General features: G+C 41.8%; 1 protein-coding gene across 2 annotated transcripts in view; it reads left to right on the top strand.

Annotated features, from left to right (window-relative positions):
* Positions 1-3,921: 3,921 nt before the first annotated feature.
* LOC147690266 (uncharacterized) overlaps positions 3,922-10,922 on the top strand; it is a 52,806-nt gene continuing 45,805 nt past the window's right edge. For both annotated transcript variants that reach the window (XM_086937901.1, XM_086937900.1), the window contains exon 1: positions 3,922-3,973. In XM_086937901.1, coding sequence (XP_086794027.1) covers positions 3,963-3,973 — 11 coding nt within the window. In that variant the 5' untranslated portion in view covers positions 3,922-3,962. The remainder of the gene's footprint in view (positions 3,974-10,922) is intronic.

Here is a 10,922-nt window from a genome sequence, read left to right as displayed (position 1 = left end):
CGTCAGGTCTGTGTTTTTTCCTCATAGATTTAATATGGCGATATTCCGAGCCAGAGATATAGGAAAGACACCTACCCATTTTCAGAAAACATGTAGGTTATATTAATAAATTATATCTATTCTTGGTGTAGGGCGACATACAGGACGAACTAGGATATCGGCACATTTGGTGTCATCTACTTGACTTTGCCTAAATCTTAGGGATCTCTGTTTCTCTTCTATTTTTCTTATTCTTCTTACTATCACATTTTTTGAGGTTTAAGACTATGATGTGGAATCTTTAGGTTATTGTAGTGGTCACAAATTCTTTATTCTTTAGCACATAAGTATATGTTCAGAAATGAAATTACAATGTGGTTTGTTACAGATACAGCACAGAAATGTATATACTCATTGTATTATTGCAGATATCAAGAACCCCCAGTTTTTAATTGGAATTGTATGTATTTTTGGCCCTGATGAAGGTGATAACATCTAGCTTTCACCGAAATATGCGTAGGCCAACTACACACATCTCAGAATTCCATCTAAAGATGATGTCAAGACAAATGATCAACCACAAAGTAAAATAATGGACTGATGCCTTTTGATAACACAGATATAGAACAAACTATATTTCTGTAATAGGTCTTTGTCTCAGATGTTGCTGCTCTTCATTATTACATTTACACATTATGAGAGATTGTATATTTGAGAACAATGCATGGTGAGAAAGGCTGAATGAGATTATGATCTTGATTTCACTTGAGTCTTTTACAATTGTTTCGTGGGGGTCATTGAAACAATAACTGAAGGGATTGTATTACTATCTGATATTTTCTTCACTCTTTTTTCACATGTTATTGTAATGATATTTAAATTGATTTTACTAAAAAAAGATAAAATAGACACATATATATAGGAAAAAAGAAAAAAAATATTTTGAATTATAAAATATAATCTAAATGAAAGTCATGTTTTCTTGAAACTTTATATCTGTGCTGTATATTTGAAATTATTAGCAAAGTTATAACCTGTTGGCAAATTAGATAGGTCTGACAAGAGGTCGAGTTTCCTTAAACCATGCTGAGTATGCAGGTGCAGTGCATGAACTCCTGTGTGAGTGAGTCATGCTGCCTGGGGCTCACTCACTCCACACTTGTAAATTGCGCCTGCACCAGGCTTTTTCTCATTTGCAGAGTTCGGCGCATGGGCACAGCTAGTCAGCCCACACACCACCGGGAATGACTGCTTCCTACAACCAGAATGGAAACAACATTCAGAGCAATGAAAACAAGTTAATTTGATGCAAAGAACTGTTAACAAAAACCATGTCCAGCTATTGTAGATCTGGCAACTTAACCCCTTCCATGCTCATGACGAGCTCAGCTCGTCATGCAGTACACTGCTCGTCATGATACATGGAATATAACAATTTCCAGCACAGGAGGGGAATTGCCTTAGCAGTCATGTGGTTAAACAAAACAGCAACAAAAAACAAACAAGCATTGGCATAGCCAATAGGTCTCGCTTTTTGGACCCTATAAGTATTTAGTTATGCAGCTGAATATCCTTGGTGCAACAACACCAACTGTTGCATGGCTAAACACTTATAAGGTCCCAGATGCGAGACCTATTGGCTATGACAATGCTTGTTCTTCTTAGAATGGTAATTCGAATCCTATTGCAAATAGGGTTAGGTGTAGGAATTCAAAGTTTTCCAGTAGACCACATACCGCCTCAATTATTACATGCTAGATTTTGTCACGCCAAAAATCTTGAAATTTGTTTTGAGAAAATGTTCGGAAAAAGCAAAGCATGATGAATTCTGAGTGTTGTTTACCTATTCCACATTATGCTTCGAGCTGACAATTCAAGATAGGAGGTATCTGTCGCACCTGGTAACTACCTAACCGTAAGGTAGTTGTAATTTCAGAGTGCAGTAAATACCCTCCTTATTCAGTCCAACTCATAATCAAGGCCTTCGTTTCAAAGACAGCGAAAACGGCTTTGTGGAAATGACTTATTGTCCTCTATTACTATAACAAGAATGTGAGCTGCAAACCAGCTTGTATGGACCCTTTGATGTTCTGCTAGGCCACAAACTGTTTATTTTGCAAAAGTGTATAACAAATCATAAAGGAGGCATCAGAAATTCTGAGGTATGTGTGGGAAGGAAGCTGCAAGGTATCCGGCCCAAAAGTGGAGCATTGTTGTAGTTGGTTATAAAACGGACCCAACTACAGCAATGCGTCAAAAGTCAGAGTAGGCTACTTGCGTAAGTCAAACTAGCGCTTCGCTAGTTTGACTTACGCAAGTAGCCTACTCTACGGTGACCAATGTAATGAAGTGTCAAAAGGTGAAAAACTCACCTTGCACTCCATTACATTAGTCCTGGACGTCACGCACACAATTGGGCATAGTGTACTTATGTGTACCACTATACTACGTATATGTGACATAAGTCATTAATGGTGTGCAATGTGTGATTTACTGTGTTACCTTCCTTATGTGTGCACTTTCTTGTTGAGGGGATGTGACTTGATTGCAGATTGCAGTTTGAAGACACTTCAACTGGTCAGATTCCACTGAAACAGCCTATACGTCATTCCTATGCCTGGGTATTAGAGGCGTAGGAATTTTGATGCATCTCAAGCTCAGACGCCTGCCTCCTAAAGATGTATCACTTTGGGAAAAAGTCATAAATACCAACAGTTCAGTTTTACAGGGGAATTTAAGTGGAACGCCTACCTTGCATATATTAAAACTAACATGACTCAGCCGATTCCGATGAAGGGAAAAACCGACACAGGCCGACAAAAAGTTACTTATCAGCTTAGATGATTCAACTTGTAACTGTGGAGCAATGATAGCGTCGCCACTGCGTCCAAAAAAATGGTGCAGTGGCGGCACAAGCTCCTTGTAAATATGACTCCCAGTACACAAAGCTGATGGTCTGCCAACTCTATTTAGTTTCTGCTGACCTAAACCTTACACCAACGAACTAAGAGACGTGGGGCTGTTGGTATATATACCTCAGATGTGCCATATTTAACATATGTTTTGATGTATGCTTTCCTGTTCTTAGCTTCTAGGAAAAGACAGGTGGTCCTCACCAGAATGAAAAATGACCCCACACCCTGGGAGAAAACTGAGGCTATCGGGCCCATTAGTATTTTGCTTTTCAATTAATTCAAAAAATTCTGAGCAGCCATATTAAATATGGTGGGCACACAGCAAACTTTCCCTGCCTTCAGTCTGGCGTGGCATGGTGAAATACCATCTAAGTCCTGGTCTTCCGGGAACTGAAACTTATTATTTTTGTCTAAAACATTTTAGGTTCATATCACTTGTTTTCTTTTATCAATATTGATTGTTTTTGTGTCATTTTGATGATAAATTCCTTCTCTACTTTACTAAATTGATTTTTGAATATTTTGCTGTTTTTATGATTTTCAAATTGGTTGCACTGCTTGAACTTAACACACACTTCTTTCATGATTGATTGCTGCTTGAGTAATAGCAACCAGGGATTGAGCCCCAACTCCCAAAGTACTATGTGTTGGTCCAACAAGATTAGCTTTGTTTGATTGGTATGGTTAACCCCCTCTGAAAGCAACAACCCAATTCCTATCACCCTTGTTGTGTGTTCTATCTGCACAACAGATGCGCCTCGTTTGCTATACACTGTCAATGGTATATTGATTCCCACTGGTTCAGAAAGGTGGATTTTACTTCTTCCTGAAATGCCTTTTTTAGCTCTTTGAACTTTTACTGAGTGAGATCTTTAGGAATTTTGTAAGAATGATATGCAGACCTATGGTATAAAGAAAACACAGATTTTTCTTTAAGGTATTTGCCACACCTAAATAGGATATTCGTTAAATTGATAATACTGTAAGGGTTGATGTTTCTAATAGAATATATTATTGTTTTTTTTAGCTCTGGAGACTTAACATAATATATCAAACAGCATAAAGGATATGGAGTGGAGGTAAGACATGTAGATGACATCAGAAACTAAATACAAATAATCTAACTTTTTCTTGCTAGTTTGTGCTTCTGAGCGTAACTGTTTAGTATCTAATGATTCTTTACAGCTTAATCACTCACTTTTCTTCATATGTTATAATTAAGGAATCAATATAAAGTTGCATAACATACTCATCAGATACGGAGAGACACATTTGTGTTACAAGCTAAGCTATTTCTGCCATGGACTGATCATTAGTTTTACTTGGTGCATCAATAATCGTGTTTTTCTACCAAGGTGGGGGGAGGATTTTGTTTGTCAGCATTTTCTATCCTGGGGCCTCAACAGATTATACAATGAAGCAAATTGTTTCTCTGCTTCTACTGGTATGGAGAACGTCAACCATTGTTTTACAAGAAATGCAATTATAATACACATGCATTAGCGACTTATAGGGATGTGTGTGAACAGTCATAGTCATATTCAAAATCCTTTATTCGATCAAATACAAAATGATCATAAAAGAAAATATAAAAAAGAAATGAAAGGATTTTTAATATTCAATTTCATTTAAAATCCGAAATAAAATAGTTCATTTTCATCGTACTAAATTTTTAAAAAATTGGACCTATAAAAGATTGACTGTTTCCAAGGTTTTACTCTTATTACGTACTTTTCATCCAGTGACTGGTCTAGTGCAGAGTTTTTCCTCTTTTTCATGCAGGCCCAGAGAAACGAAGCGAGAGAAAAACAAGTCAAAGGATCTGATCGACTCTTTAAAAAATATAGTGCCACCCTACAATGTTTAAAATTATTTTTCTGCAGTATCGGGTTTAAATAACTGTTCCTCTCCTTCTTATACAGTTTGCAGAATAAAACAAGGTGCAGATTAGTTTGTCTTGACGAGCCATCACAGGGGCACAAAGTTAAATCAGCATGGTTATAGATTTTTCTGGGGTATCCTATCATAAGAGGGATCATGTTCAGACGAAACCTAATCAATATAAATCTGTGATATGCATTTGTAACGTCTGACAGATAGTAAAAATATCCTCTCTCTATCACAGGGGGAATTGATCTATAGTTCACCATTGCCTGCTTCTTACCATGAGTTTCCCTTCTCTCATACTCTACCCTCATCCTAAACAAATTTTTGACCTTTTCTTTAGAGATCTTTCTACATTCATCTGGATGATGAAATAATTCAGGTAGCACAATCTTGTTTAGGAGTTTTTCTAAGTAGCACAGCCATCTGGATCTCCTCCATTTATCCATATTTAAGAAATTCTTACTTATTTTTTGTCAGGGGGAGTGTATCCCTTCTCCAGATTGCGTGCCACAGGAAAACAGGGGTCAATTGTATGCCTCCATGTGCATGAGCCACCAGACCATCTTGTACCTCACCTCCTCTGCAAGCGGAACGGATTGGGAATAGGTCACCCCCCCTGAGGTGGCACGCTATCAGGCGTTGCATAGGACGCTAGTGCAAGGGACCACGAAAAATGGCCCTCTGGTGGGGTAGAAAGTATTGTAACATGAGTTGTCCTGATACTGCCCACGTCCGGAACCTTGTCCCCTGTCAGGGTTGAAGTAGGAGAACCACCCGGCCGAGCGGCTCCTGCCACGACCGGCTCCCTGGAAAACCTGAGGGGAGAAGATTCTCCGGATATTGGACTAGGCCTTGTCCAGTGAGGTGTACGTCACCACAAACTTGCCAAGTTCTTTGGTGAATGGATCCCTGAATAAACCACCCTGGGTCACTACTCAAGCCAGGTCTGCCAATTTTGGGTCCATGTTTATCAAGAGAAAATGCTGTCTCTCGGTCGAGAGCGTGCAATTAGCCATTTCCAAGAACACAATGGCTGAGAACACCTCTGGGGAAATCAATGAGCCTGAGGCCTTAGCCCTCCTTAGCCATATCTAGGATTTTAGTCACCGGACCCACCGCAACCTAAAGCTTGTCCTGGCAGGAGCACCAGGACCTATCAATACCTTCCTTAGGGTCCTTCACAAATTTAGCTAGGAACTTCGCCATCTTGGGGTCTATCTCAGGAGTATGGGCAACCTTTCCCTCTAAACTGGGTCAGGGGCACTCCGCCCGGAGGCGTTTGCAAGTGTCCTTCTCCATGGGCTAGCACAGCTTGCTTGCGACTTACTTGGCTACCTTATCACCTAGGATCCAGTCCGTTGACCTAGGGTGCACAATATCATCTGGGTCTAGCATGTATGAGACACCCCCGGGGTCTGCATCCTCATCCATGTCCACGGGGGAGTCGACAGCATCTAGGGGGTCAGGCGAGGCTTTGCGAGTGTGGGGGGGGGGGGTCGGAGAACTGTCAGCAGGGCCCTGTTTTAAATGTGCAAATGCATCTACGTCCACTCCCAGATTACACTGTTTCTTTGAGGGAGGGCATCATCCTGGGATATCTGGGGGACTTAGGGGGAGCTGGCATGGGGTTAGCCCATTCGGTACAAAAAAGGGAAGTGGGAGTAGTTCCTCTATGTTAGTGGTCACCAACCAGTTAATAAGTGGTGGTGAAAGTAGGGTTTAGAGGCGGAAGCGGGAAAAAGGTGGGGGGGGGAAGGGGAGATCCTGCTTGGGCGGAACTAGGGTCCTCCCACACCCAGCAAGCTAGGTGTCATGCTTCATCATATGGACCTGCTCCTCTCTGAGCCGGTGCTGCAATGCTCAACGGGCACCCGCGAAGGGGCTCTTTACCGGAGATCTTTTGTTCCTTGCCGTATGATGAAGTGCGGGTATGTGGCCCTTGTGTGTGTAGATAAAAAGGAGGGGTGTTTTGATGGTGCAGTGAGTCTGTGTTAGTTAAAAAAGGTTGGATATTCCAGATTGCGTTTTTATTCTGATTGGTAATCCACCTTAATAAAAATATATATAAGAGAGTGGCAACGGCCCGGGTCAGGGCTATTTATTAAATCTCGTGCTCTACTCAAAGGGTCGACTTGTTTCTTGCCCTATTGGCCTGTGAGTACCGTGGCAATTCTTCAGGACCTAATATGTGAAATTCGTGTGAGTTAAAATGATATTGTTGTTTAGTATCTACACTTAATGGTGCTACTAGATAGTTGCTACCATTGATTGTTGACTACATGTCCCAGCTTCTGTAGTCAAAGCATCAAAAGACCTCATCCTAAGTTGAGAGGTTCTTCAACATGGGCTGGCGGTTCGCCTAGGCGCCTCAGTAGTAGGGGCCCGAGTGCCGCATCAGTCTGCATCCATAACCTACCCACACCGCCAGTCCCACAGCCGCTGGCACACTCCCTCGCAATCTGCGCTGAAAGCTGCTGCTCCAAGGGCTCCATGGCCTGATTTACAGCCCTATAATAGAGTCGTCCACTGACTAATAAAAGTCATCATCCCAAGTGAGATAGGCCAAAAGGTTCTCCTCTTGGAACTGATCCAGCTCTGATTGCATGGTCCTAAGACCACAAAGCCCACTGGACTTAAGAGGCAGAGCAGTGCTGGGAAGCACCAATTCACACACACAGTGCTGGGAGGGAGCCCAGACGAATGTGGGTGGCCAAATGTGCACAATTTGAGGGGCAGAGCCCTGGGACGCAACACCCCCTTACAATCACTGGACAGCCACCTGAACCAGTGTCCCACACGGCACCACTGGGCACCCTTACGACCCATCGGGGTATTCAACAATGCAATACAGACCCCTACTGGGGTATAAAAAAGCTATCAGGGAAACACAGACCACTTAAGGTGTCACTTGGGTGGCAAGAGGCAAGGCAGCGCTCGACAGGACTCTATCACCAGTGCCTGACTCGCGTTGCCCATTGAGAGGGCACAATGCCCCCAAGCGGCGGGAGGACCTCAACACACTTCAATTGGGCAAATAATTTGCATAAGGTACACAAATGCATCCCGCGACTACAGGGGTTCTGTTAAAACAAAATGATTATCAAGCGCAAATACAAACACAGCAAAATATCGCATTTCCACACCCCCCACCGAGGAGAAACAAGAAAAACTACTTAACTTGCTGCTGAGAAGCAAAGAAAGAGGAAGAGTAGACAGTGTGAAAGGACCAACTGGGGTCTGGAGGGCAGACAGCGTGAAAGGACTTCTGCTAAAACTCTTTATTTCTCTGCTGTTCACAGGACATGTAGTTCTGTTGTTGTGTTAAAAATGGCTGCTGTGAAAAATAAAGTGAAGGTATAATCACAGCCTCCAGTTCTGACATAGAATCTCCCTGGAGATCAGTTGCATGGTTTAAGCAAAAGTACATCCACAATCCTGTTGTGGCTACTGTCATTTATACCTAAAGGGAAGCCTAGACAATAGAACCTTGAAGAGAGTGAAAATCATAGGAAATCACAGACTGGTTTTACTCTGCTCGACCAATTTCCAGGAGAGGGATCACTAGAACATAAGGAGACAGAAAAACATTATTGCTGCTGCATTGGATAATTCTTGTTACCCTAACAGAAATTTTGGCTAGGTTTGATCCCAATTCTATCTCAAAGCCATGCCCATATAAAGCTGCTCCAAAGGATAAGGGTGCGAGCTTCTTACTGACCCCTAGGGCACAGCGTTCAGGGTGTTGCATATGAAACCTACTAGTCCCTACTCATCTCCCCCAGGGCCGAAGAGTGCAGAAAGCCACAGGAAAAGAGCGACCCGGTAGAAACCTAGTGGAACAGATACAACTGAACATTTCTCCTGCCTGCTTCTGGGAAACCTCTCCATTGTTACCTGGGGAGTGTAGAACGTCATGCGGATGAAAGAGGGTGTGCTACTGCAGAGAAATCCAAGGATCCAGCTGCAGCTGAACATTTTGTTGTTAACCTGAAGTGGAGTTACATATAGCCGGAGTCTGGAGTAAAATAGTCGGTGAACGATGACGGACTAGAAGGTGGCCTAAGCAACTGCCTGTGACTAAAACCTTTGTATTACACCCATCACCTTTTTTTCCCCTTAGTGTGATGTTCTAAGTGCAACTGACATGCCCAGATGTGGGGCCCGCACTCACTGTGTCCAAATACTCAATCTATACTTCACTGATGAGGAATGGCAAGGCTGATTGGGGATGCTTATGTTCCATTTTCGAGGGAATGTGGCCTGGCCCGTGGACTATCAGTTTGTTCGAGACTGGTGCTTGAGGTGCAGAATCAAGGTTTTTGTTAACATGACTGGTCTCTTTCTTAAGAGGTATAGTGCACAAAAAAGTGGACAAGAGGGCAGACCCCAAGCAGTTACCACTGGCTATTGCATGCACGCAACTCAACGCCTTGTTTTCCTCCCTGCTTGAATGAATGTCTTCAAAAGGATGTTACAGTGATCCAGTCCATCATTACTGAAATCAGTATACATCAGGCACCACATGTTTATTTACAGATGTGTAGTCTTAAATACAATTTAGTTTGTGTAATCTCCATCTGATTGGTTAACATATTCCAGGCCTTCTATGGCACAGAGGTTTCTTCATTAAGTTGCTGTCTCCGCTATGGGAAAGACTTTTGTGGAACCCTCGTGTTGAAATTTGATCAATGCACTTGCATGTTGGAATACTTACTATAAAATGTGTGCAATAGAGTGAATCTCTGAAATGAGAGTATGGTGTCAGTGCGTCTATATTCAATCTCCCTTGCATACCGAAGGACATTCCCCATAAACAAATGGTTCCGTTGGGTAGAACAATTAAACATAAATGATACTTTCAACACCAGAAAAAAATATTTTAAGAAAAATAAAATAAATATTGAAGAAAAACACAACCTGAAATGGAATTAGATCAATGTCATATATTATGGCCTAAGTACAAAGAGAGTATCTATGTACAGTATACAGTAGGTTGCTCCAATAGTGAAAAAGTGATTGTGCAGCATGACAAGTGAGAACGTAGTAACCGAGAACATATAATACAGAACAAAAATCACAGTCTGCTGCTGTCTACCTAACACAAAAGGAACTTCCTTATGGAGTTTTCATGCACCTCTAGGCTGCTCCACCCCCACATCCTGATGAAGACACACCCAGATGGTTCCAAGTAACCTCACTATTTTGGGTCTAAATTACACACTCAGTATTTGCCTGTACTAAGACAAGACCCCATTTGGGCATTTAAGACAATTTTCCTGCTGCCCTGGATATATGGGAATTCAAAACAATATAATTCTTGAAAGGCAGCATGTAGTCGGCTGTAGCACTGCGATTTTTTTCTTGTATTATATGTTTACAGTCACTACACTCTCACTTGTCACGCAGCACAAGCACTTTTTCACTCTCTCACTACTGTAGCAACCTACAGTATGTTGTACATTACTCTCATTGTACTTAATTATCTGTTAGTTTTTTTCAATATTTATTTTTAATTTCCTAAAAGAAATGTTTCTGGTGTTCAAAGCATCATTTATGTTTAATTGTTCTAACCCAACTGGACCTTTTTTTTTATTGTACATAACCTTACTCAGGCCCTGATGTTCCCTTGCTTACCCCATTACAGTGTAATGAGGGACATTTTCCAGCATATTATGCACATAATTCTCACTTTCAATGAAAATGTACACCCATTCAGTGGATACTTTTCACTGTGCTAACTCTTCCAAAGATGTTAGTGGACCTACTACTGAAGGTGGCATGACTGACCCACCACACTCCTTGGTGAATTTATGATTACTGTTGATGCACTTGATGGCAAAAAGAGGCATCTCTGCCACGAATACCTTACCATGTTCAAGTTAATGTGAATATGCTGCCGGATGCAGGGGGATGAAGAATCTGATTATTTTTACAAGACCTTCATTGGCACTATGCTTTAACTCAGACTCTAAGGGCCATATTTATTACATTTTTGGTGCAGTGCAGCACAGAAAGCCACCTTGCTGCGCTACCCAGCGTCACAGTGAAAGTGCAGGAATGTTTACATATTTATCTAATACTGCACATACCTGTCTTTTCCCCCTGCTTTGGCGCCATTTTGGCAGCCTAGCACCAACGCAG

Source organism: Lissotriton vulgaris, chromosome 9 (assembly GCF_964263255.1).
Source record: "Lissotriton vulgaris chromosome 9, aLisVul1.2, whole genome shotgun sequence".
In the NCBI taxonomy this organism is placed as follows: Eukaryota; Metazoa; Chordata; class Amphibia; order Caudata; family Salamandridae; genus Lissotriton; species Lissotriton vulgaris.
The sequence above is the reverse complement of the archived record's forward strand: the minus strand, read 5'-3'. Positions and strand labels throughout refer to the sequence as shown.